The sequence below is a fragment of the Larimichthys crocea genome, chromosome IX (assembly GCF_000972845.2).
Source record: "Larimichthys crocea isolate SSNF chromosome IX, L_crocea_2.0, whole genome shotgun sequence".
Classification (NCBI taxonomy): Eukaryota; Metazoa; Chordata; class Actinopteri; family Sciaenidae; genus Larimichthys; species Larimichthys crocea.
Window position 1 is genome coordinate 7,529,854 of NC_040019.1, and position 25,638 is coordinate 7,555,491.

A 25,638-nucleotide genomic window follows, 5' to 3' on the forward strand; every position below is an offset into this window, starting at 1 on the left:
TACTTTAGTTTTCTGTGTTTCCCACACCAAATGACAGTCTTTTTTGGCGCCTCCACTTTGCTCTTCGGTTTTTAAACCAAACCTATCAACAGAAAATACATGTGTTTGTGTAGAACAGTATTGGACACCATTATCAACACAGATATACAATGGGTTTAAGTTTAAATATAGTGCTATCTTGTACACATCACAATATAACACTGAGTTGGAGTAGTTTGAAACAGGCTGAATGTGACACTATAGTCTTACCTCTACTCTTTCCTCCCTTAAGTGAGTGCGCTGTGCTAGTTTCTCCCTCGTGTTCACATCTGGATACTGGTTTTGCAGGAACAGCTCCTCCAGTGCGTCCAGCTGCTCCTCAGTGAAAATAGTGCGGTGACGTCTGGTTCTCCTCTGTACCTGACCGGGTGTCTGCTCCTCTCTGTGGGCGTCTCCTAGCCTGCATGGGTCTGTGAGCATCGCTGGGGGCCATCCATACTGACAGGCTGCAGAGAGTACAGTCAAAAGCAGTTGAAAGCAGAAGTAAACAAAGGTGACACTTCTCATGAGGAGAATGGGTTTGATCTTACCTTCATGAATGAAATCAGTCTGATATATGTCTCCACAGTGTGAGCAGTAACAGCAGCACAGGCAGGTGTGATGAACAGTCTCTGTCTGGCCTCCAGCAGGACTTGGTGCTCTCTCTTTTAGTCCAGCACCACTTGTTCCACATGACCGTCTGTCTCCATTACTGTATTTGCTCAGTATGTTCTCAATGGTGAAAGGAAACTTTTGTCTCTCCATCCCAAGCAGTCCGTCCATCTCCAAAGAAATTCCAGTATAACACAAAAGCAGAGATGACAGGATATTGACACACTTTTTGCGACAGTTCAAGCTCAGCTGCTCCTCTGCTTCTCCTCTCTCTACAACACTGTGTCGGGCCCTTATAGTGAAATTGGGAGGCAAAAAAATAGTAAAACTATAATCCCCCCTATGGACCAGACACATAAAACGGTTGAAACTTAATTCCTAGCTAATCTGGGCAGTTTTGTGAAGAGGTTAGGGAGGACGGCAGATTCAGTTAATCTTGCTTCATTCCTTTCTCCAAAAGAAATCAGATTTCACTGCATAAAATGAGAAGTGGAGAGCTCCTAAGATCCTTATTGTTGAGGTTTTAGAGAAAAGGGGATTGCTTGGTATTAGAAACCTGGATTTAAAGATGAACGTTTTTTTTTTTTTTGGTGTGGCCAGAGTCTTGTGTATGCTCAATTTGAGGATTAGCTGTTAAATGTATTTCATATTGTCACTTTCTATTTAGCTTTTATCAACAAACAATCTTGTGCAAATTAGTAGATATGTTCAGTAAATGACACAAACTGAGACAACACACTGCATACTAATCACACACGGTAATTAGGAAGTTGCAGATAAATTAATGACTCATCTAGCCAGTGACGTGTGGCACTAATAGATTTGCACGTAGAAACACAAATTCAGAAAAAAAGGGCTCCCTCTATGTGGTTTGTATTCATAATCATGCATCATGTGTCTTATCTGTGTGGTGCAGTCTCACTTCTCTGACAATGTGCACAGCTGAGGTAAAGCTATTACAGGTTAAATTCATCCCTCCCAACAAATCCTGTGATTTCATACAAGGCAATACACCTTTTTTTTTTTTTTTTAACTCCCAGAGAATTAATGGATTTCCACAATCTGTCTTAAGCTCCTCTTATAAGGGCTTTTGAAAACAGATAACAATAAACACCATCCCATCCTTTTCACTTGGGTTTAATAGCGCCCAGATTGTTGATGTATAGTTTGCGGAGCATGTGAGATTGCTATCTGCGGTTATTGTGGCTCTCAATAGAAGGAATTGTACCACATCCACATCGGTTCAAACAGTTCAAAATTCATTACCGGGGATTAGAATGATAAAGGTTTATTTTGTCACCGTAAGAGCAATATTTGGTACAAGAGGTAAAAGTAAAGAAAAGCCATCGTCGCCCCATGGCTGATACAGTTTTTTGTAAGGAGCTACTCTCTTCAGTTTAAAGTGATTTACACAGGACAAATACACAACCTGAAGCGACAAAAATGGATAATACTCATTTATTTTACTCTCTCACTCCCTGGATACAAAAGTCAAACACCAAACACCAGCTGGGATACAGAGACAATAAAGCATGTCAACACCAGGCCAAGGCTGAAAGAGGAATTATAATTTATAACGTGTTGCTACAGTTTGAAAACTGTGATTTGTGCAGAGATAGTGCAGAGATTCATTTCAGTATTGACTAATCTGCACTTTGGTCAGTGGCAGAAGGAGATATTTTAACATGAACAGTAAAGGACACAAATCAGGACATGAGAGACAGGATTACAAATACACCCACACACTGACTGTTGATAAATGAGCAGTAAACCCCACATGGCATCAGACTATTCACGTGTGAAAAAGCTCAGTGTCTCTGTTCGCTGCTGGACCGGGGCCCAAAAACCTCCTGGGAATCTGAGATTGCAGCTGTGTGACCAGGAAATGCAGAGGATCAACCTTCCTCTCTGTGTTTGCTCCAGACTTACTAGTATGTGAGCTTGTGCGGTAACTGTGCTCAGAAAACATTTGTCAGATGGTGTTACCCTGGGGACTTGAGGAGGAATGGAGAAAAACACTGTGTGGTCGCAGAAACTACATATCTAATAGCTGTATAAACATAAATATTATGTTTCTCTCTACTTTTTCTACCCTGAAATCTGAAAATGAGCTCTGTGATCTGGCATTCAATTTGTCTGGCTGCAACCATATGTTTTAGTATTTAAGTCTGTTTATGCTACAAAACATGTACTCAACATACAGATATATTGCAGCAGGAGTGGTTCTTTATTTACACCACAAGGGAGACATATAAATATTTATTCAATCTAAAACTTGCATATGGTTGAATTCTCACACAACCATGACAAACACATACATAACTTGAAAGTACAAAGCTTCATGATTCTGTCAGTGTAAACCATTTTAAGATCCCAATATCAATGCAACAACAGATTCTTATTTTGTAGGAAAGTTATGTGTACAACAAAGAAGCGTAAAATTAAAACACTTGTGAAATGTTTTAAAGGGTTTTGAGGGTAGAATCAGACTACCTTCAACCTCAGAAGAAGACTAACAAACAAGAAGAAGTCCAATTTTCTGAAGAATGACTGATGGAGATTGACTTGTCCTGTAGCCAGCCTCAAGTGGCCGCTCGAGGAGTTACAGTTTTTGGCACGTCTGCATTGGAAGGCTTTATTTTCAACTTTGGAGGTTGTCACTTGGGGACACCAAGGTATTAGGCCCAGGATTGTTGACCAGACCATTGTTGTTCATCGTCCACACTGGACCTCAGGTGACCTGGACAAGAGTCTTCACAACAACAAGGAACACTAAATGGACCAAGTGAAAACAATAGCCTGGTCAAGGATCCCACCAGGGCCAAATACCTTGGTCTCCCTACCAGTCAGTCAGAACTGAAGAAGCCTCCTGGACGCAACCCAGTTGACATATTTTGAGACTTAGCTGAGTCTGAACGCACTGTTCTCTAACACTGGGGAACACAATTTTTGTTGAGTTAGGTCTGACAGCTGTTTTTAATTAGTTTTTGGGTGCGGAATATAAAACTGATCTCAGTTTTTCTCTGTCACGTCAAGTTTTTTAACTATAGGATCCCTGTTTTCTTAAAAAATATGAAAGATATTGTACTTAACAGATATGTGCTTGTTTTCACTAAACAGTCTGTGCAATGATCTTTTTGCTCTACCAAATGCCAACTTTTCACATGTTCCTTTGGTCCACATCCGTAAACTCTCCGTAAACTAAAATATGCAAAATATGCTTGTTTGACAGATGCACTGATGTTTGCTTTCCTCTGACTTGGAATGGTGAAACTACCACAAATATAGCAAAAGGAGTCAGGGTTGTTTAGGCATTCAAGACGAGAAGTAGCAGGAGCAGACATGATCTGGAACAAAGGTAATATATACCCATGTAAATAAAACACTAAGATGGAATAGTTACAAGTTTTGAAAACTAAAAAAAAAAGCATAAAACGAAATAGAACTTATAACAGTATGCCCATGGTTACAAGGTTAAGAGAAAAGCCAGCACAAATCCTCTTCATTCCCACTATGCTGGCTTTCTGTTTGCAGATATTGATAGTACTGACCTATTGGGAGCTGCACACACCTCTCACCACACTGTCTCAATCGTGACTGCACAAACAAGTTGCTATGTAGAGTCCAATCGTAATCAGCTGGCAAGTCTTACTACAGCTAATCAGTGGAATTTTGCTTATCTGAAGGGTAAGCTGTGGAGAAAAAACTGGACAAAAACTGACTGAAATTTTGAAATCAGCATGCCAAATTATAGTTTTAATCAGCATAAAAATCTAACTCAAGAGAAATTTTCTTTCAAATTGTTCCCCAGTGTAATTTGTCTGCTGTCATATGAGCACACTTGGAGGTTTCTAACCTTCCTTTCTATCTATCTATCTATCTATCTATCTATCTATCTATCTATCTATCTATCTATCTATCTATCTAGAGATATACTTTATTAATCCCTCGATGGGGAATTTTTTTCACTCTATTTTTTTATTTTACATGCATTTTTTAAAACCCAGATACACACACACATGCAGTACAAGGCTCATAGACATGCAAGGTGGAGAGAGATGGTGGAGTGATGGGCAGCCTCCCTGAGGGGCAGGGGATCAGTGCCTTGCTCAAGGAGATGAACTGGCACCTCACCAGCTACCAGTCCACCTTCCATATTTTTTATTCTATCTATCTATCTATCTATCTATCTATCTATCTATCTATCTATCTATCTATCTATCTATCTATCTATCTATGCAGGCCCAACATTGAGTGGTGCGCCCCCTTGTGACCAAACCCTGGTATCACCGTTGCACGGCGGAGCGACACAGCGCGGCAGGCAGCCCGCCACTCGCGATAACTCGCGTTGGGGCGGAAAAGGCGGGAGAAGACTGCCGCTTCCGCGTCCGCGCAGCACATCCAACAACAGTACGGCAAAAATGGACGAGAAGTTAATATTAGCTGTATTTAATTATCCAGAGCTTTACAATGTCACTATGCCGAATTACCGCTGCACAGAAAGTCGGGCAAATGCCTGGAGGAGCATCAGTATCCTCCTGGGTCTCCCATGTGAGTGTGTTTTGTTTTTGTTTGTTTTTTGTTTATCACAACTTTACTGTCAGTTATTATTCGCTTAGCTTCGTTGGACGTTAGAAAACATTACATATTTCCATTAGATGGAGGTGCCTCACTTGTGTGTGTGTGTGTGTTTTTGTTTTTTTTTATTTTTAAATCCGCGCCAGTACATCCACATCCCGGTGTGTGTGTGTGTGTATGTGTATATGTGTGTGTGTGTTGCTTGCAGCCAGCCGCGCGTACCGTGCTAGCGGTAGCAGCCGCAGCTCTCACGCCGTAGGCCGCGCTGCATTGAGCGGCCACTGCGCCGTCAGCCAGCCGCGTGTCCAACACGGCACGGCGGAGGAGGGGAGCATGCTCAGCGGCACGGACTCGCTTGTAGTCACCGCTTAACCGCTCCGTGTGTAAAGTGAAAGCGTCGCCGCCGCCTCCCACCACCCTCCCTCCCATAAAAAAAGAAGGTGTGTTGTTGGGATAAGATATGTCGGAGGGCCGGACACAGCCTGAAATGTAATCAGGTGCGCGGATGATTGTGCGGCGTGAACCAACAATGACCTCCAGACATGTTGGGACCAAAATAAAGACGATTACCCTTCAGCCTTTATCTGTGTAACTTCATAAACACTTAAGCATAACAATACTTTATTTATTTTATATAAATACACCCCATTACTGTTCATATATCACACAGCTCCTGTCCACTTTATTTGGTACACCTACACAATTTAATACAATCCTTACTCCAGCACAGAGATCCTGTATGAATGAACTGATCACTGAGTATTAATTAGTCGGAGTAAGACCGCCAAGTTTCTCCAGGTTTATTTGTCCTGTGTAAGTTAACACAAGGTCAACAACACCATGAAATTTGTTGGGCAAGAGGAGCCGGTCAGCTCAGCATAAGAGCACTAAACAGTGCAGCAGCAACACATGAGAATAAAATAAACATACTATGCTGTATATGCACTGATATTGGATATTGCACAGTGTAGAGGTATTTTAGATTAGATTAGATTCAGCTTTATTGTCATTGCACAAAGTATGTGCATTTGGATAGGATGTATAAATATAGTGCAGGTATAAATATGAATATGTTAGGATATATATACAGCATAAGCCGAATGGACAGGTTGAATATACAAACACACACACACACACATATAAACAGCTTGGCAGCAGCGGCAATTGCAGGTAAAAAAAAAAAAGTAATTAGGTGTAATTATGTACAGTATAATAATACATTTTATTTCATAGGCGCCTTTCTGTCACCCAAGGACACCTTACAATAAATGAGAGTAGACAGCAAACAACAGAACAGTTATTATATAGTGTGTGTGAAAAAGTTATTAAATTGGTCAGCATCAGTAGAAAAATAAACAGCTAGATGTAAAAATATTATAGGCGTGGATGTAAAGTATAGATTAGAGTAATATCACACTCAAGGTTGTGATGTTTCACTGAATATCACTGTATTACACTTATATTTAGTCATTTAGCTGATGACTTATAAAAAAGGGAAACAGTCAAGGTACAGTGCGACAAGGACACGTTAGTGCTACTCGTAGATAGATTTACACGTACACTTGTTGGTAGTGCTCGTAGAGGAGGAAAAGTTTGCCCTGAGTGTACAGGTGGCAGAGCCAGGTGTCGGTTGGGGTGTGTGATTTGTAGGCAGGAGTGCTGAGTATAATCACCGCTGTGCTGATATTCAGTAAAACAGCTTAAGGCACATGTTGTTTGCCCGTCCCGGTGTTGGCTTCGTTTTTTGCTCCTATTTGTTTGACGTCATGTGAGAACACCTGAAGGCTTCTTTCCTTCCCTTTGTCCCCTTCTGACGACCATTCATAGTTTAATGTTATTTGTGGTAAGACGTTCATCTTTGCAGTGCAAAGTTTGTTACGATTTAAGATAACGACCGTGAAGCAGAGTGATACATGTAGTTAAAAGTCTCAGTGCTGTTATACTCGATATCAGCACTCATGGAATGCCTCTTGTGCAATCAGATTACTTGACTGGAACTACCTGTTCTATAAATAACTATAACTTAAACATATTTGCCAGGTGAGGGCTGCGGAGCACACTTCTCGGAGCTGTATCTATTTAGTCTTAATATCTGTGCAGCAGACTACATATCTGAGTGTTGTGTATGAGCAAATATTTCAATTTCAAACAGAGTTTAAAAGATATGTGGTTATGATGGATGTCCGAATTGCTTCATCTTTGTGATTCCTGTGAATTTGTGTTAGCTCTTTCTCCTCACACTGTGATATTTTGTTTTTCCAGCTGAAGAGTGTAAAAGAAAATGGAAGAACATGAGAGACAGGTACTTGAAGGAAGTCCGGATGGAGATCAAGAGCAAGAAGCAAGGGGAGATCGTGCAGAGTCGATGGAAATACAGACAAATTATGAATTTTATCGCACCCTTCACCGGATCAAGAAGTGGAGTGGCAGACATCTGCGGCAACAACGACGATGACAACGACAATCCTGACAATGAATCTGGCAGTGCGGAGGGAGAGAACACATCATCTGAGGCGGTCAAGATACCGCAGTCCATCGTGAAGGTCCCTGTGAGTCCCCCAGACCTCAAAGCATCCCAGATAACGTTCGTGACGCAGCTCCCTTCACAAGACACACAAATGGCCCAGCTGGCTGTTCTCACTAAGGTGCCTTCAGGCCCACAGATCACCAACACCAACACCACCACCAGCAGCAGCAGCAGCAGCAGTAAAACTGCACGGAAACGACGCCTGGCGCAAGAGTCTCTTTCGCTACCGTCTTCTCAAAGCACCCCATCTCCAACAAAATGGCTGGTGAAAGACAATGGCACCTCGTTTCCTAACAGGCCGCGGGACGAGGATGAACTGTTCCTGCTGAGCTTCGTCCCCGCTCTGAAGCGACTCGCTCCACAGAAAAGGTGCGAGACGAAAATGAAGATCCAGCAGATTATGTATGAAGCAGAGTTCAACGTTGTACAGCAAGAATCTCAAGAGAAACAGCCGGAGTCGGAAACACAGGACTAAACTAAACAGACTTTTTTTTAAATACTTTATTCTGTTTTCTAAAAACCTCTTCCATGATGACCAAAATATCTATTTTTACAGCTCAAAGTGGTGAAGTACATCCCTTTTATCATGTGAAATCATGAACAATGAAGAAACTTACTTTACGACACATCTCAGTATTGAGCAAATCATTGATTTTGTTTCCACACACCGCTCTGGTTTGGTGTGTTTTGATTTGTGTATTTATTATTAGCTGAGTGAGAGAACGATGCCCTCTGATAGATTTGCACCTTAATAAGACAGACAGACTCGGATTAACATCTTTTATTTACATATTTTAACTTTTCATAGAGTGAATTCACATTTAGAAAAGTGGTTTCATGTTTCAAAGCAACCAATCTTCATTTTAACTGTGTAATAATCTACAGTATTTTACATTTAATTACAGTACAGAACACTGTTTGATAAATTAATCTTTCAACTGCTTAGATGCATCAACACGTTTCTTTTTCATCTCATCTAAAATAAAAGAGACAATGTCCAACATTGTTTTGAGTCCACAAAACTTGTATGATTTTTGGTTATGGGAGTCATTGTTAATGTTATTAGTTCCACCTGTGCTTTTCCTAATATGATCACTCAGTAAGACTAGGGCAAGTCATCTTCAATAAAAGCTACCCCAAAGTTTATCAGATACTGTAACATGAACTATAGGCTGAAAGGAAACGGCCATATAAAAATATATGGGATTGGATGTGTGACTGAAGTTACGGAGAGCTCTGGTGGTCTTATTTTGTTAAGCAGAGTATATATATAGGTTGCACACTCAGCATGGAAGAAATCTATGAATGAATTTTGGAGTTTGCAAACACACTAAACAACTGTGTTAGGGTAAATTCAGGCAAGATCAGGCACTGCGGTGAATCACTGCAGAGGTGCTGAACGTAACTGCTGTGAAACAATCAGGAAATAACTTTATTTCTCCGACTGACCGGCTTTATCAATGACTGTGCTCCCTCACTCTCATTCACTGTCTCTCTCTTTCTCCAACGGTCAGACACAAACCAAATTAAACTTCTTCCTCTCTCTTTTTTGCAGCGTAAACTGCGAGTCAGACTCATCAAATAAACAAATCCAGAACACAACAGGTAGAGAATCAGTGTTTACTCCATGAATCCACCTGGTTAGCCTCAATTAAAGTGACATTTCATGCTGACTGTGGAGGTTTGACCAATCTGAAAGTCTGATTGGTGGCTGCAGTGTAACGCCAGGCTGCATTTTTCCAGCTCAACTTCTCCCACCACATGTTGTCACTGTGTTTTTGGTGGACACCCCTGCAGCCTACACTCCAGTGAATGGAAAAATTAGCATTTTTACCACAGCAGCGAATCCTGTCCGAATCAATCAGAATGGATGATGTAGATATTCGAGGGAAAAGGTCGTATATGCAGCATGAAGTCTGAAGCTGTTAGATGTTTGAAACATATGGATGATATTTGGTGTTCTCCTTTGCGAGCACGTGAAGCAACAGAGTTAAAACATTAGACAAATATAGGTTCACCTTGAAAGTGAAAGCTGCGTGTTAATCTGTGGACTATCATGACAAAAACCCTGCTTCTTTCAAATCTGACGTCTTTGTGTCAACCAGAGGAAAAAAAACAAACAAAAAAATGTATGAAGGCAGAATCACGTTGGTGCGAACCCTACGTGCATTTATGCAATCAGCAGCCAAAACATGATCACCAGAGCGACAAACAGGAAGAGTCGCGACAGAAACTGTTCATCCATGTGCTGTGGTGTCCCAGGGGCCGCTGTTTGAGAGATTGACAAAAACAAAAAAAACAGACTTTAATTGATGTGTTGTTGATAAAAGACACAAGATTGATCACGGTGAAGTGTGTAAAACAAATACCTGGAGGAGGTCTTCCATCGTTGATGTTAAAAGCTGTAGCAAAAATACCAAAGGGAAAGGCACCGATTCCAAATGACATCTGGAAACCCCCATCTCCGAATCCAAAGCCTTGAAAACCCTGTGAATGTGTGTCCAGACATCACAATATCTGAGGTACAATTTAACACACAGTTAAGCGAAGTGTGACGCAACAGCCGGTGAAATCTGTGATCATTCTCAAGAGATGTGTGCACACCTCAGCGCTTAGCGTCTAATGGATCCCAGTGGGTAATGTCCTTTTGTTAATGGACAAAGAACAGGTTTCTACTGCAGCACCTACGTCAGCCTGTGTAATGATTTCATCATGAAAGCATTACCCAACAGCTGACACTGCACTAAAAAACCCTGACATGAAGTGATCAAACACATAAAAAAATAAATCAAGAAAGCATTGATGTGCCATGAAAGTATAAGTGTTACTTACACCACGGTTTTCCGGCTCAGGTCTTTGCCCTTGGGGTCGAGGGGGTGTTCTTTCTCTACAAAACAAAAGCACATTTTATAAAAGCCACCATCACATGTTGGGAAGTTATTACTCTCAACCTGTTGTATTAAATATTGGATTACAACATGTAAATGGGCAGTTTTGTTGTCATGTAATCCATGACGTTTAATGCCAGACCTGTAATATTTAAGTATCCACCCACCTGGGGTCTTGTTGACCTGTGCTTCCCCGTCCGTATAAGGGGATAACCTTGTCTCGGCTGATGCCAGCTTTACACACTGGACACACTTGTCTGTTGGGTCTGGTCTCCAACCACTGCATAAAGACAAACAGCGGTTACATACCACCAATAACAAACAATGCACTGTCATTTAAATGTTGTGAAAAGGGGAGAAAACCAAACATACCTGATGCAAACAGGGCCAGCTGTTTAAGGAGATGCAAAGGAGGACGAGAGACGAAGTGTTGGGACAGAGAAGAGGTTTGATTAGTTTGAATTGAAACAATTTATTACGTCTTTTCTGGTGAAAGTTGAAGGCGAGCTCAGTCACTAAAGAGAAGGGGTAATGGCTTCCTGCTTTGGGATTTATCTTCTCTATGAAAATGAGTAACCAAATTGGCTGATATAAGGCCAGACGCTCATGACACGACATGACCTGACCGGACAGAAGTTGGCTGAAGTTACAAAGGGAAGAGATTTGTTTGCTTACACATGTACTATGTTACATCCAGCAGCCAATTTCTTCCACTTACAATAAACTATAAACTATATTAGTCCCCAAATTATCATTAAAAGTTAATAAACTGTGTTAGATGGTATTGTTTTTTATTCTAGAGAGGCAATTTAATAAAAATAACTTAAGATATCAGAAATATAACTGATGATGTTTGTTGTTTACAAATGCAAACAGACCAGTGTATTCACATGTTGTTCAGTAATATAAAAAGATTAGCCAGACTGATCTGGATCTGGGGTGAGGTGGGTTATAATACAAAAACTGCATAAATATATATAAAGATAATAAAGAGCCACTGGCTGTTTTTTTTACCAGAAAAGGTGTCCACACAGGCTGATCACTGCATCCTTGGCGGTGTCCAGACATATATTACACTCAAAGGTGCTGTCCTGGTTGCCGCTGTCGGCAGTAGTGGAGCTGCTGGATCCGGGACTTGGTGCGTTGTCGGTGGCCGCAGCAGAGCCGGAGGCTGGAGGGGGGGCGGCGGTGGCCATTTAAAGACGGATCCGCTCAACAACACGGTGCAGGTGGGGTGACTCTGCGGGCACCCAGCGCTTCAAAATAAGCACATAAGGAGGTCCAGTGGAGTTGGGGGTTGAAGCTAACAAAGAGGAGAAGATGTGAACATATATATGATGTAAACAAATTAAAAATAAAAGAGTTAAACCGGATTAAACCGACGCGGGTTTAGCCGAGCTAGCTTCCATCTAGATATACAGGAGTTGCTAACGTTAGCAAGCGAAGAAAACTAAAGGAAAAGACAGTTTCACTGTCTGAGACATTAACCGGACACAAAGCAGCTAACGCGGTTCGGTCATGACTGTGATTTACTAACTTAAAAGCGGAGAAACTTGTGGAGAAGTTGAGTAAATGTGCTTACAGCTGGTTTCATCACATCCACGACAACCGGTAGTAGATCCAGAGGGGCGGGGCTAGTGGACCCCTGTGACTCTGCTGTCAGGTGCCCCGGGAGGACCAATCAGATGTCAGTATTTTTGAGACGATTAAACACAAACATCACCTTTATAAAACTGAAATATTTGACATTTTTTCAACACTTCTTAAAAACCCGCCTCGTCTCATCTGGCACAAAGATGCTCCACAAGAAGTCTTTCCTACCTGTGACCCTTCTAGATCTCAAACACTGGACCTTTAAGTGGCTAAAACCACCAATGTCTTCACCAGCTAACTAACTTAGTGTTAGTGTGTTACTGTTTGGTGCTGGCCAGGTATCTACAGGTGAAAGTAAAAACCAAAACAATGAGCTAAAAGACACGAGAGGATCTGTAGAGTCAGGTGATAATCTGTTACTTTAAGATACTCCTTTTACATTGCTTGTTATCATTTATTTTCCATTGTTAATATAGCAACATGAATTCATTATCAATTAATAAAATAAAATACATAATAAGAGCAGTTTTAATAACTTTTATTAACTTAAGAAATAAAACAAATACAGCAATAATATACAACAGTACTTCTTGCAGGTAGGGATACATTAAATAAAAGGGTAATTACAACAATGTAATGTAAAGGTTCAAGAATATTTAATAGCGGGCACATAGTCACATGACGTTTCACTTCAATTAGGCTAGTTAGTTCAACCAAATAATAATATGTTGTAGATTATACATTTTATTTTTATTCAAAAGACTTAATTCATCCTGAATACAAACACACATTTATTCACACATAAAAATACAAAATATATAGTATATATAGGTTTTTTTTGTAATCTTTTTTCTGATAAATAGATTCTTGATACATAGATACAAACATGCCATGACATATGATTGTGATGTCTGACATGTACTGTTCTGTGAAATACTCAAACTTAATTTTAGATAACTTCCATTGACTTAGACCTTGAGTGATTTAAACCTGTACGGAAATCCTCCGCCATTGCCTCCTCAAACCTTGATGTGAAAGACCGCTTTAGGGTTTGTTTGAAATCATTACCAATGAACACATAGAGAACAGGGGATATGAAGCTGTTTGCTGCAGCCAGGGTGGCGCCCACCTTCAGGCCAGTTTTAAGTACTTCCAGGCTTTGGTTTTTCAAGTCTAACTCTAAAAGAACAAAGCAATGATAGGGGACCCAACAGAAGAAAAATGACAAGATGAGCGCCACCATTACTTTGTAAGGCTTCGTTGACCTAATGGTCAAACTTCTCAGCTTCACAGCAAGCACAGAGCAGCAGAAGACAATCATGAGGAAAGGAATGAGGAACCCGCAGATGAATCGAGTCAGCGCCACAGCCTTGTGTATGGCACCACTGCCTTGTGTATGGCTCGTGTAATCCGTGTAGCACTGAGTGACCGAATCATGGATTGTGGTTTTTCTAAAGATCAGCGAAGGCAACGTAAGGAGTGCAGAAAGGACCCACATTAGGGCAACGACTGCAGATGCTTTCCCCACTGTCCGGTGATTATGAGCCCACACAGGAAATGAAACCATTATACAGCGATCTGTGCTGATGAGAACCAACAGAAACACACTGCTGTACATGTTGAGAAACAGTGCGGAGGAGATGAGCTTGCACAAGACCTCTCCGAAAGGCCAGTGTGAGGTGATCATGTAGAATACTTCCAATGGCAGACAGGCACAGAACAAAAAGTCTGAAATGGCCAGACTGACGTACCATATGGTGATGACAGTTCTCTTCATCTTCCATCCACAGATCCAGATCACTAATGAATTTCCTCCAAGGCCAATAACAGATATAATGATATTAACTGCCACCAGAACACGAGTCAGAGGAGTCTGAGTGGTACTGAAATGCAATACTCCATCTGTGGTGAAGTTGTTCTCTGTTTCATTGCCTGGAGTGTAATCGGTGTATTCAACGTAATCAAAATCCATGCTGGCTATTTTTTTTTTCCTGAAATACAGAACACAGAGTGTCTTACTTTATAAACATATACACATAAATGTTTATCACAGTTAACACATTTAATCAATAAAATGTCTTATAGTTTCTTTCATAGAATGTACTCACCTTATGTCTCGATCAAGAGAAACACTACAAAGCTCCTTCCCTCTGAGTCTTTTACAGCGTTGCCACAGAACTTCTCACTTCTGGTTTCCTGGGCAGTTAGTGACGAAAGTGCTCACACCATCAGAAGAGACGTAATGGAAAAAGTCACAGACTGCCCACCTCTCACTTAATAAAAACATATTTTGTGTTTGTAGGTGGTCATAGAGTTTAAAATAATGGTAAAATACTGTTTTTCTGTTTTTCTTCAGGTCTTACAGCGTCCAATAAGAAATGCTGTAATCTCACCAAGTGGATCCCCTTCGCAAAACCACATAAAGACACAACCATCAGGTCACACTTCTTAACCAAGGGTAGTTCACCAGAATTGCAGTGTTTGCAGAAACACTGCAATTATGTTAAAGGGCAGTTTCCTCTTATAGTGTTTGTTATGACTCAAAGTTAATCATTAATCAATTAGTTTATTTTAGACTGAAGTAATAAAGATAAAATGTCAAAGTTTAAAAAATATATATACTACATGCTTCAGTAGGACTAATTCCTCAATATCATTATGGACATGTGAGATTAAGTGCTATGATTACAGTTACAATTTCACTCCAAGATAGTGAAGTTGTACTCTGTCTCACCGTGTTGGTGGGAATTTAAATTTATTCAAACTCAAATTATAGCCCCAAAGACTAGACCAACCAAGAAAATAGGGTTATAATATTACATATAATCAAAACTTCTCCAAGAAAATAGGGTTATAATATTACATATAATCAAAACTTCTCTTAATTTTAGTGTGTACTATAACATGACAGCTTGACCAACGTCTAAATTATGCTCATGTTATAAAACTGTAATAAAGGATATTAAGCAACATCATAATAAATGGGAAGAAGAGGAAGTTTCTGGCTTGCACAATTAAGATTTAGTTCAGCATGTGATTATTTAAGCTGTGAAAGCTTAATATATTCTGACGTGTCGAGGAATATTAGTGTCTGCTAGAAACTGTAAGTGTAACATGTTTGCAGTGAGATTTTATCACCGTCATGTCATAAATCAGTCATCCAGCTCAGTCAATGGTGAAATTCCTTCCAATGCTTGCTGAAGTGACATATAAATACATTCACACATTAGTCATATTCTGCTCATTTATTAAGCAATTCAACTTTTTACTTCACATTTTATACTGACAGTGTTGCTGAAAGTGCAGTTCCCCAAAAGTCATATGATGGAGTTATGCAACAGAAGAACAGCTGAGTAAATTGTTTTCAATCAGACAACAATCACAAGGCAAATAAACAACATTTGAACTACTAAAATTGTTTGGTAGTGCACACTGTACAGTGATGAAACATAACTTTCTGCTCACATTTGCTCAAGTATTGTACTTAATACAATTTCTAGGTAATTATTACTGATTTATATCTCTACTCAGATCAATCGATAATTGAAAATAATCATTAATTGCAGACCTTTTTGAAATAAAATGTTTTTAAATTGGATAAATGAATATTCATCATGTATGTATTGCCTCCATAGTCGCATCTATACAAGGTTTATTCGCAATCTCATGTGTCTTTAAAACAAGGCACACACCTTCCCCAGTAATGGATTACACATGAGATGGTAACAATAATAACTTAATAATAATAACTTTATTTATATAGCACCTTTAAAACAGAGTAACAAAGTGCTTTGACAGACAAGCACAAACTAAAGGCAAAAATAGCAACAGAGAACCAAACAAAACAAGATTTAAGAACATGGTGATGGAAACAGCTGTTCAAAGACAAGACAATATAAAACAAAAGAAAAATGGAAAATAAATAATACATTAAGAAAACGCACACTCCCCTCTCTCTGTGGACCCCAACTTTTGTCATAATAATTGACAATTTTCACCAAAATACTGCTGGAGGAGGCAGTCATAATAATTGACAATTTTCACCAAAATACTGCTGGAGGAGGCAGGGATTGAACCATCAATCTTCTAATTACTGGCTGTGTCACCACTATGAGACTCTATGTGTCTGTGTTTTGAAAGGATGTAAACCGGGCAAAAATATAACGATAAAAGACGATATTGAGAAAACTGCAAGCATTAATATGTAATAATAAGATATTTTTGACAAAAACTATTTTTTAAATAGATAATTCCATTATGCACAAAGGTTTTATCAATCATAAACACATATAGGATAACAGCCCAGTATATACATTTGTTAATAAGGTGAAATAAAAGGTGAATAAAGTAAATATAAAAGTTATTATAGGCCATGTGGGGGTCCCTGTTCCGTTTGTCTCTCGTCCAAGGGGTCCTTGGGCTAAATACGGTTGAAGACTCCTGATCTACATACAACCCATACACAATTAATGCACCACTTCTTCTTCTTTTATAATATTATAACCTAAAAGCTAGTCTATAAAAAATTCTTTAAAAGTTTTAAATATTTCACTTTTCTAATCATCCATTCACACACATATTCAGAGGCTGGCGCCAACTGCTGGAGGAGGCGGGGATCGATCCGTCAATCTTCTGATTATTGGCTGTGCCACTGTTATGAGACTCTATGTGTCTGTATTATGAAAAGATGTAAACCGGGCAAAAATATAACAAAGATGATATTGAGTAAACTGCAAGCATTAATATGTAATAATAAGATACTTTTGACAAAAAACTATTTTTTTAAATAGATTATTCCATTATGCATAAAGGTTTTATAAATCATAAACACATATAGGATGATAGCCCAGTATATACATTTGTTAATAAGGTGAAATAAAAGGTGAATAAAGTAAATATGAAAGTTATTATAGGCCGTTTGTCTCTCGTCCAAGGGGTCCTTGGGCTGAAAAAGGTTGAAGACTCCTGATCTACATACAACCCATACACATGAATGCACCACTTCCTCTTCTTTTATAATATCAAAACCTAAAAGCTAGTCTATAAAAAAAATCTTTAAAAGTTTTAAGAAGTGATTTTAAATATTTCACTTTTCTAATCACACACACATTCAGAGGCTGACACTAACTGCTGGAGGAGGCGGGGATTGATCCGTCAATCTTCTGATTACTGGCTGTGTCACTGTTATGAGACTCTATGTGTCTATGTTATGAAAAGATGTAAACCGGGCAAAAATATAACAAAGATGATATTGAGTAAACTGCAAGCATTAATATGCAATACTAAGCTACTTTTGACAAAAAAATGCATCAATCATAAACACATATAGGATAATAGCCCAGTATATAAATTTGTTAATAAGGTGAAATAAAAGGTAGCCCAGTATATAAATTTGTTAATAAGGTGAAATAAAAGGTGGATGAAGTAAATATAAAAGTTATTATAGGCCGTTTGTCTCTCGTCCAAGGGGTCCTTGGGCTGAAAAAGGTTGAAGACTCCTGATACAACCCATACACATGAATGCACCACTTCCTCTTCTTTTATAATCAAATCTAATCAAATCAAATTTATTTGTATAGCCCTTTACAATAGCCAGATGGTACCCAAAGTGCTTTACAACAAAGCCATAGAAACAAAAACATAACAGGTACAAAGATAGATGAATACAGTCAAATGAAAATACAAAAAATAAATAAAAATAAACAAATAATATCATAACCTAAAAGCTAGTCTATAAAAAACTCTTTAAAAGTTTTAAGAAGTGATTTTAAATATTTCACTTTTCTAATCATCCATTCACACACACATTCTGAGGCTGGCGCCAACTGCTGGAGGAGGCGGGGATCGATCCGTCAATCTTCTGATTATTGGCTGTGTCACTGTTATGAGACTGTTATGAAAGGATGTATACTGGGCATGCGCAGATGTAATCAGGTTAGCCCCTCCCCCCGGCCGGTGACGCGCCGCACACTGCCTCGAGCTCCTCTCCCGTTTGAAACTGCGCCATCCTCGTCTGAGTGTCAACATGGCGGGTACTGTGGCTAACAAGTGTCTCAGTCCTCTGACTTTCATCACCAGGAGGCTGTCTGCTCCGGAGTTCATCACCCAGTGCTGCTACCACAAGAAGGTAAAACTCTTGGCTTGTTATAGCTCCACTAGAGGAGGCCGTGTCACTGTTTGAGCTCCGTAAAAGCGTCATGCGTCGCTCAGGTGATCAGATGGAGCTGGTTAATAAACACACTTTAAGGGTTACATGTCTTATATCAAGGCAGGTGTGACAGAAAGAGATCATATTCTCCTATTTAATGTTAAATTACCTTTTTATTTATTCAAAGATAGCTTGTTAGTTAGTTGCAGACTGGAATAACATCACTAATCTGTCCCTTTAATACTCGAATCACATCCGATTAATACGCTTTAATTAAAGGTTAGTGAAGGAGCACAGTAATGCTGTAGACCTGTAAATGTCATGTTAAAGCTGTGTCTTCTTCATGAGGATGTAACAGACACATCACACATGTTCAGTGATGTGATGCAACATGGAGACACACAAGATGCTTTCAAATTATTTTTATGATGGTAGTTTGCACTTTCTGGATGTTTGAATTGCCTAGAAATGAAATGTTGCTTTGTTTTTGTTTTTTGTGTGTGTGACACACTTTAAAGACACACCAAAAATCTTTAGGATCATAAAAAAGATTCAACATTTTTGTGGAAAACAAACAGGAATGTACTATAATGTCAAATCACATGTTACTTTGTGCGTTAAATACAATCCTTCTTTGGGATACGCATTGGCAATGTGATATAAGCTCAGGCAGCTCATGTTGTTTTTGGTCAGAATGACTCAGCAAACTTAGAGAGGCGGAGGGGGAGGAGGGGGACAGGATGCTGGAGTCAGTATAGTTGACAATGAAATCCGGTCTTAATCTGGTTATTTCATTGTCCCTTACGTAAGGGTGAAGACCTGCAGTTGTATAACGGTGATTTCGTGAGACGTCTAGACATCATCTTCGATTGTAGGAAAATAGAAATGGCTACTGTTGTTTTATTTCATCACATTTATTTCAGTTTTGTGGAAAAACCCACTTTGACTCATTGTGTTTGCCCTAACACTGTTTCCTTTCTTTTCCTGTCTGAAGGTGGTTGATCATTATGAGAACCCAAGAAATGTGGGCATCCTGGACAAACAATCCAAGAACGTTGGGACCGGCTTGGTGGGCGCTCCAGCCTGTGGAGATGTCATGAAGCTCCAGGTATGCTTGTCACTAAACACAGATGAATTACAGCATCTTGTCTAGTCATTAAACCTGAATACCTGTGGAAGAACCAAACAGAGTACTAAATATTCTTGTTTTACCAAGTAGATGGCGCTAAGTTAAGGGTGTTAAGTTGACACCGCTTGGTTGTAAATCAAATAGTGGTTTTGGCATTTGAGTAAAACTCTAAAAACTTTAATTTTGTGACAGATTGAGGTGGACGACCAGGGGAAAATCGTGGATGCCAGGTTCAAAACCTTTGGCTGCGGCTCTGCTATTGCCTCCAGCTCTTTGGCCACCGAGTGGGTGAAAGGAAAATCTGTGAGTATACACATTAAAGACTTCTTTCCCTGTCTCTTATTTACTCTGCTCTGCTCGTGTCTTATCATTGACCGGAAAGGTTTTTGTGCTTACTCAAGCTGTGTGCTTTTCTTCCCAGGTGGACGAAGCATTGATGATAAAGAACACTGACATTGCCAAAGAGCTCTCTCTTCCACCGGTTAAACTTCACTGCTCCAGTAAGTGAATCATGGTCTTCTTTTCAGAACTGCACCACACACACGTTTGTATAATTAACCTTTAATTCAACCCTTGAATTGTTTCTCCTCAGTGCTTGCCGAGGACGCCATCAAGGCTGCCCTGGCTGACTATCGCCTCAAGCAACAGGACGGCCAGCAGGAGGCAGTCAGGGCCAGCAATTAAACAGCTCGACTCTCACTCTGAGTTGGATGCCACTGTTTGCTTCTGGCTTCCAACAAGAGATGTAGAAGTAGTCAGGCGTCACCACCTCACTTCCCTGCACTATTGAGAGACACCTAATGTTGTTGATGACAAGTACACTATCGTCATCCCTCTGTAGGCTGTAGGCTCTCTCTATCAGTCTAACCCTGTATACTGTACCTTCTTAGCCTGTCACGTATACGCACAATGTAAGCACTCATTTGGGTTGTTGGTACAAAGCTGAGCCTTATTTTTGAGATTGTGTTTTAAGATTTTGTGGTTGAGGAGTGTTCTGAACTGTGTGATGGAGATTGATTAAAGCTTGCAAGAAAAGTATCCTATCTGCAACCCTTAAGCACTGACCTTTTGATATGCAAGTTGTTATGCAAAGTCACTTGAAACAAACTAAGGGTCCACTGGTGTAATTTATAATCATTTCGTAATGCTTCATTGATAGTCTGCAATAAAGTATTATAAATCTTATTTTGTTTGTGAGTGCAATTTATTACTCTAAGTGGCCTGAATATTGATCCAGACATTTTGACCTGTATAAAAGGAAAAGCATATAGTTGTGGAACTGGTTCACCTAAATCAAATGTCTTATTTACTATTTATTGATTATTGATTACGCTCATGCACTCCCTGCTATAATGTCTGCTCTGATCTGTATTCGGTCTCTTGATAATCTGAATTTTACTGTTTGTGAAACTAAATGATTCTATGGTAGTTGTTTTCTATACTTGACAGATCTTTAATTCAATCACTACTCTATGCCAATACTATAGAAGTTTGACAAGGCACGATATTTATTTTAGTGGCCCCTATGCAGGAATGTTCAAGGAACTGGACAAAACAAAAATCACCCCATTTTGTGCTCAATGTTAATGTTTTTATAATAAAGCATGAACGATATATCCAGGCAGAGTAAAGCAACGGACTACTGCCACTGACCGTTTAAAGAATGGACGGCATATGTGTGACGTCACCCACAGGTTTCTGAAAAGCAATTTTAAAGTTTAAAATCTGTGGTTTGTTGGCTGTCCTGCCTCTTCCACCTCCCTGCTAACCTAAAAATCGGCAAAGACGTGGATCATTGACCTGAAGCCTGGGTGCTCAAACAAGCCATCTGTAACAGCACCCACCTCAGTCAAAGCAGTTATTCATAACTCTAAGCCTTAATATAATTTGAACAAGTGAGTTCTATATAAATTCACCCTCAGTACAGTTGTCAAGAACTGTGAAATTAGCTACATAGACCAAAACAGTTTTTTGTACCAGGCTGTAAACATGTTTATTTCTGCTGTGAAGTTGGACATTTTAACATGGGGACTTATGAAGACTGACTCGTTCTGCAGCCAGCCTCAAGTGGACGTTTGAGAAACTGCAGTTTTTGGCACGTCTGCTTTGGCTTCAGTTCACAACCACGGAGGTTATTGCTTGGCTGCTGCATATATCTTCCCTGCTGTGAATATAAACAAAATATTGCAAAACACAACTTTTATGCATTTCCCTTGGAAAACTGGAAAAATGAAAATTAAAAAAGGTTTCAGCTTATTCAGGTCACAGTGTCCAGAGTTAGTTAGAAGGCAGTTTTCTCTCCTGCGATGAGCTGAAGCGTAGCAGAGTCATTGTGAATATGCAGAGAGGAGGGCCGGAGATTCCTGCCAGTCAGAGGCTCCCGTGAATCATCTTCCTCTGGAGGAGTCGGCTCAGGGCTGCCTGCTGCAGCTGCTTCACTGTCGAAGATCTCACTCAGCTCCTTTTCCTCTGGGAGACTTGGTAGCTGCTGGTCCAGGATGCTGTTGCCATCTGGTTTAGAGCTGTCCTTAGGACTTTGGTCTGCTACTTTCTGAGTGGAGTCACTTCCCTCTGCAGCATCAACAGATTTATTCGGTGTGCGCAAGCTCTTGGCAGCCCTCATAATGTCTGCCTGGAGCTGCCTGTGAGAGTCCACTGGCTCACTTTGCTGCTCAGGTGCAGGTTTTTCTGGCACTTCATTAAAGGGTTTAGCACCTCCAGTTTTGTCCCTGTGGTCCACATACATCTTCGAGGGGAAGGAGGAAGGGTAGTAGGCATTGACTTTGCGTCTGCGGCTCATGAAAATTGCTCCACAGATAATAAGGAAGACTAGAAGGATAAAGGAGCCCACGACAAGGATAAGGAGCATGTTCTCCTCCAGAAAGTTCACAACTTGACCCAGAAAGTCAGTTTCCACATGTATGGGGCCCACTGGTGTGGTTTCATATTCAGAGGAACTGTTGCTGAAGGGCACAAAGGAAGTAAAGTTACTAAACTCTTCCTCATCTGTACTTCCCTCTGGAAGGTTGTAGAAAGGTAGAGGTGTGGCCGAGCTGTGGCTGATGCAAAACACACCACACAGACCAATCAGATGAAGGGCCATCGGGAGCATAGTTTCCCCTCAGGATCTGTAAATAACGAGAAACTTCAGTAAGTGAAATGTCATATGGTACATATGTGAAGACAGTTTGTGCCTCTCGTGTATTGCCATTATGTTCGAATCACAGAGCTAAGCATCTGTTTTTATGGAGATCTTTGTAATAACACTGTTCTGGAGGTATTTCCAGAAACCTCCAAGGCTGAGAAAGTAGTCAGGAATGTGCATGAAACCAGATTATAATTTGGTTTTTATTATCAGTAATATTTGTCTAATTTATTGTGTTATTTTATTTTGTTTATATGTAATATAGTTGAACTGGGAAACGGAGTAAAAATATTTTTTTAGTCTTAGCTCAAATGTTAATTGACGACACATTTTTCCACTTACTCTTTGTGGAATTTCTAATATTTCTAAAAATAAGAAAAGAAGGACAATAAAACCAAAACTATCTGTATGCGTGGATACCACAAGGAGGTACTGTCAATGGGAAACTATGTTCTGTTTCCAAATTGGGTGAAGGGACCCTTTAAATGCTGCTTTATTTGGATCACAATCAGCTTTCTGCTCAGTTTGTGTGTCAACTGGCAGCAGCTCCCACACTTTTATCCTTATTCTGCTCCATCTGTGTTCAAGCTGGGCCACATATAAGTCTGTCTCATCTGGAAAAAAGGGGGTGGTGGGAGTTTCTTTCTTTTTTCTTTTTTTTTTCAATCTATCACACACTCAGCCCAGACCAAATATACATGGCCACACATGCCTGTGCAATCAGACACATGATCATATAAGGCACATAAGGTGGTCATATGCACACACAAACACACACACACACACATACACACACAATGAATCTTTACTCAGATCTAGAGTCTGGATTTGTTTGATATCTAAAACTGACACAAAACATTGACTTTAACTTTGTGCCTGAAGGCATCATGATGCTGTCACAAACACAGACATGTGAGCTCACATGATGCCAGGTAACCTCAATGCTTCTTGCTTAATACCTTTTCAGCTCAGACTATCTGAAATGACAAAACATTTTACTCACCATCCACTGTGCTGCAGAAGAAGTGTCTCTGGCTTTGATGGCCTCTGGTGGAGGATGAGTTCCAGTCTGGAAAAAGTGTACTGAGAGAAAGAGCGGACGAAGAGCACAGCAAAGAGTGGCAAATGCTCGGCAAGCCACGCCACTTCTGCCGTTTCAGATTTCAGGCTGGAGGTTTGTCTGGATAGTGCAAAAAAAATAAAAAAAACTGTCACTAACCATGAGGACAAATCCCTCCTTCTGCTTCTCCACTGTTCTCCTCCCCCTTCAGTTTCCCTGAGAGTGTCTGAGCTCTCTCCGGCCTGCACACAGATTGTTCTTGTTAGGTAGGAGTTTATAATGTGGTGTGGGGGCAGGGACCTCTCCTCCACTCTCCTGTATGGCTAACTGGATATGCAAGGCCAAGACAACCCTCTGCAGAATGAATTAAAAAAACACGTTCTAACTATAAAACCAGCTTAAATATCAACATCAGCAACACACAGTAGGTCGTATTTTTAAAATATCTCTCCTGATTGACAACCTGGTCCTTCCTGTAACCCCAGCCTCTGACACTGATGACTAACAGCAGGCCTAACGGAGTCAGAGAGCAGCTTGTAAGATTGACCAGCTAATGCAGGAAGAGGTTAATGTTTCCTGTGTGTTGACAAAAAAAAAAACCCACACCGTAACAAGCAGGACAAGGGGGATTTTTCTCCAGAGGCAAGCAATTAAACTCACACGGTGTGTGTGACCACTTTAGGGAGAGAGTGTGACTGTGTATGAGCGAGACTACAAGTGATTGTGTGTGTGTGTGTGTGTGTGTGTGTGTGTGTGTGTGTGTGTGTGTGTGTGTGTGTGTGTGTGTGTGAATGCATTTTTGGCAAGTCTACCATGTTTGTGATCAGTCAAGACAAGTCTAGCTTTATATGGTCATCAGGAGCATGAGATGAGGTCCTGCATCCTCCAGGTTTACATTCGTCTCAGCTCTGTTGATAGTCACTGGTGTCTGTTTCAGTTGGACATTGCTGAATGTGAAAAAAAAAAAAGTGGTAGAAGAAGAAGAAAAAAAAAACACAGCTTCATGGCCCTAATAAGCATTCAGGGCTCTGTTTTCTTTTCACAGGAAGGGAAGTGAATATGAAATCCAGTCCAGGCTAGAAGAAAAGCCCTTTATAAAGGGAACTGTCCACCGAATGCTCAGTTTTATTATAACTATTAACCGTTTAGACACATATAAGACCATGGAACAAACACTCCCTTTCACTTCAGCTCTTATTTTGAAACAACACAGAGTTGATCGGAATTACTCGGGACATGTTTTTATTAGAAATCTCAGAGTGAACAGCCGTCTATTTGAGAGAACAAGCAAGAAAAACATTGGTAACACTTTATTTTATCCTTGTTAAGTGTTGCCACTGATTATAATCAAATACAGAATGTATAATGCATTTTGATTGAATGCTAAACTAAATATTTAAGTGGAAAACTTTGTCCTAAAACTAGTACCAAATCATATTTCTTCCTAGAAAAGTTGGTGGAAACTATAAGGCAACAGCAGACCTGTAAAATAAAGCGTTACCAACCTGTTAAATAACACATTAGTTTAATAAGTTATCCCAATACAGAAACCCACATAAAGAGTCCCATAAAGTCTACATCAATCAAAGTACAGCGTTCATACAATTAAGCCTCGTTGCTACCAGAATAGCACTTGTAAGCCGAGCAGTGTCTGCGAAGAACAGTAATCCCTTGACAAAACAAGATGCTTTCCTGTCTCCCGCCGCTAAGTGAAACACCATCAGTGTTCAGCTCAGGATGTTTTTAAAATAAGGAATCTTTGATCACTCATCCTGGCTTTAAGTCTCCAGTGGAGGGCAAGAGTGAAATTATGCAAAAATCTCTTTGCTCTTGCCTAAAATACACGTTTGATGACCTAACCTCAACAAATGCAAGATACGGTTAATGGCACACAAACATGAAACACTGTTTTTTGGGTTCATTTGTTCTTGTGGTTTCTG

The 25,638-nt window shown here is 40.0% G+C and overlaps 5 protein-coding genes across 5 annotated transcripts; 2 read left to right on the forward strand and 3 right to left on the reverse strand.

The window, feature by feature from the left end:
* The first annotated feature begins 4,956 nt into the window (after positions 1-4,956).
* LOC104934689 (uncharacterized) lies at positions 4,957-8,918 on the forward strand. The gene is made up of 2 exons (XM_010750411.3): positions 4,957-5,181; positions 7,471-8,918. Exons 1-2 carry the CDS (start codon positions 5,052-5,054, stop codon positions 8,208-8,210), a joined length of 870 nt encoding a protein of 289 aa, XP_010748713.3. The 5' UTR covers positions 4,957-5,051; the 3' UTR covers positions 8,211-8,918.
* rnf185 (ring finger protein 185) lies at positions 8,502-12,298 on the reverse strand. Its single transcript, XM_019278831.2, has 7 exons — positions 12,206-12,298; positions 11,638-11,926; positions 10,996-11,014; positions 10,791-10,903; positions 10,568-10,622; positions 10,105-10,222; positions 8,502-10,003 (listed from the first exon to the last, which is right to left on the reverse strand). The coding sequence occupies exons 2-7, from the start codon at positions 11,817-11,819 to the stop codon at positions 9,906-9,908; spliced, it is 585 nt and encodes a 194-aa protein (XP_019134376.1). The 5' UTR covers positions 11,820-11,926; positions 12,206-12,298; the 3' UTR covers positions 8,502-9,905.
* A 439-nt stretch (positions 12,299-12,737) lies between these two features.
* Positions 12,738-14,638, reverse strand: LOC104934687 (C3a anaphylatoxin chemotactic receptor). Its single transcript, XM_010750409.3, has 2 exons — positions 14,325-14,638; positions 12,738-14,207 (listed from the first exon to the last, which is right to left on the reverse strand). The coding sequence occupies exon 2, from the start codon at positions 14,186-14,188 to the stop codon at positions 13,166-13,168; it is 1,023 nt and encodes a 340-aa protein (XP_010748711.2). The 5' UTR covers positions 14,189-14,207; positions 14,325-14,638; the 3' UTR covers positions 12,738-13,165.
* Positions 14,639-18,184: 3,546 nt separating this feature from the next.
* Positions 18,185-20,678, forward strand: LOC104934686 (iron-sulfur cluster assembly scaffold protein IscU). The gene is made up of 5 exons (XM_010750405.3): positions 18,185-18,343; positions 19,359-19,472; positions 19,686-19,796; positions 19,915-19,993; positions 20,086-20,678. Exons 1-5 carry the CDS (start codon positions 18,242-18,244, stop codon positions 20,175-20,177), a joined length of 498 nt encoding a protein of 165 aa, XP_010748707.2. The 5' UTR covers positions 18,185-18,241; the 3' UTR covers positions 20,178-20,678.
* Positions 20,679-21,272: 594 nt separating this feature from the next.
* On the reverse strand, positions 21,273-25,617 carry tmem119b (transmembrane protein 119b). The gene is made up of 3 exons (XM_010750404.3): positions 24,511-25,617; positions 23,642-23,818; positions 21,273-22,621 (listed from the first exon to the last, which is right to left on the reverse strand). Exon 3 carries the CDS (start codon positions 22,603-22,605, stop codon positions 21,775-21,777), a length of 831 nt encoding a protein of 276 aa, XP_010748706.3. The 5' UTR covers positions 22,606-22,621; positions 23,642-23,818; positions 24,511-25,617; the 3' UTR covers positions 21,273-21,774.
* Positions 25,618-25,638: the final 21 nt, after the last annotated feature.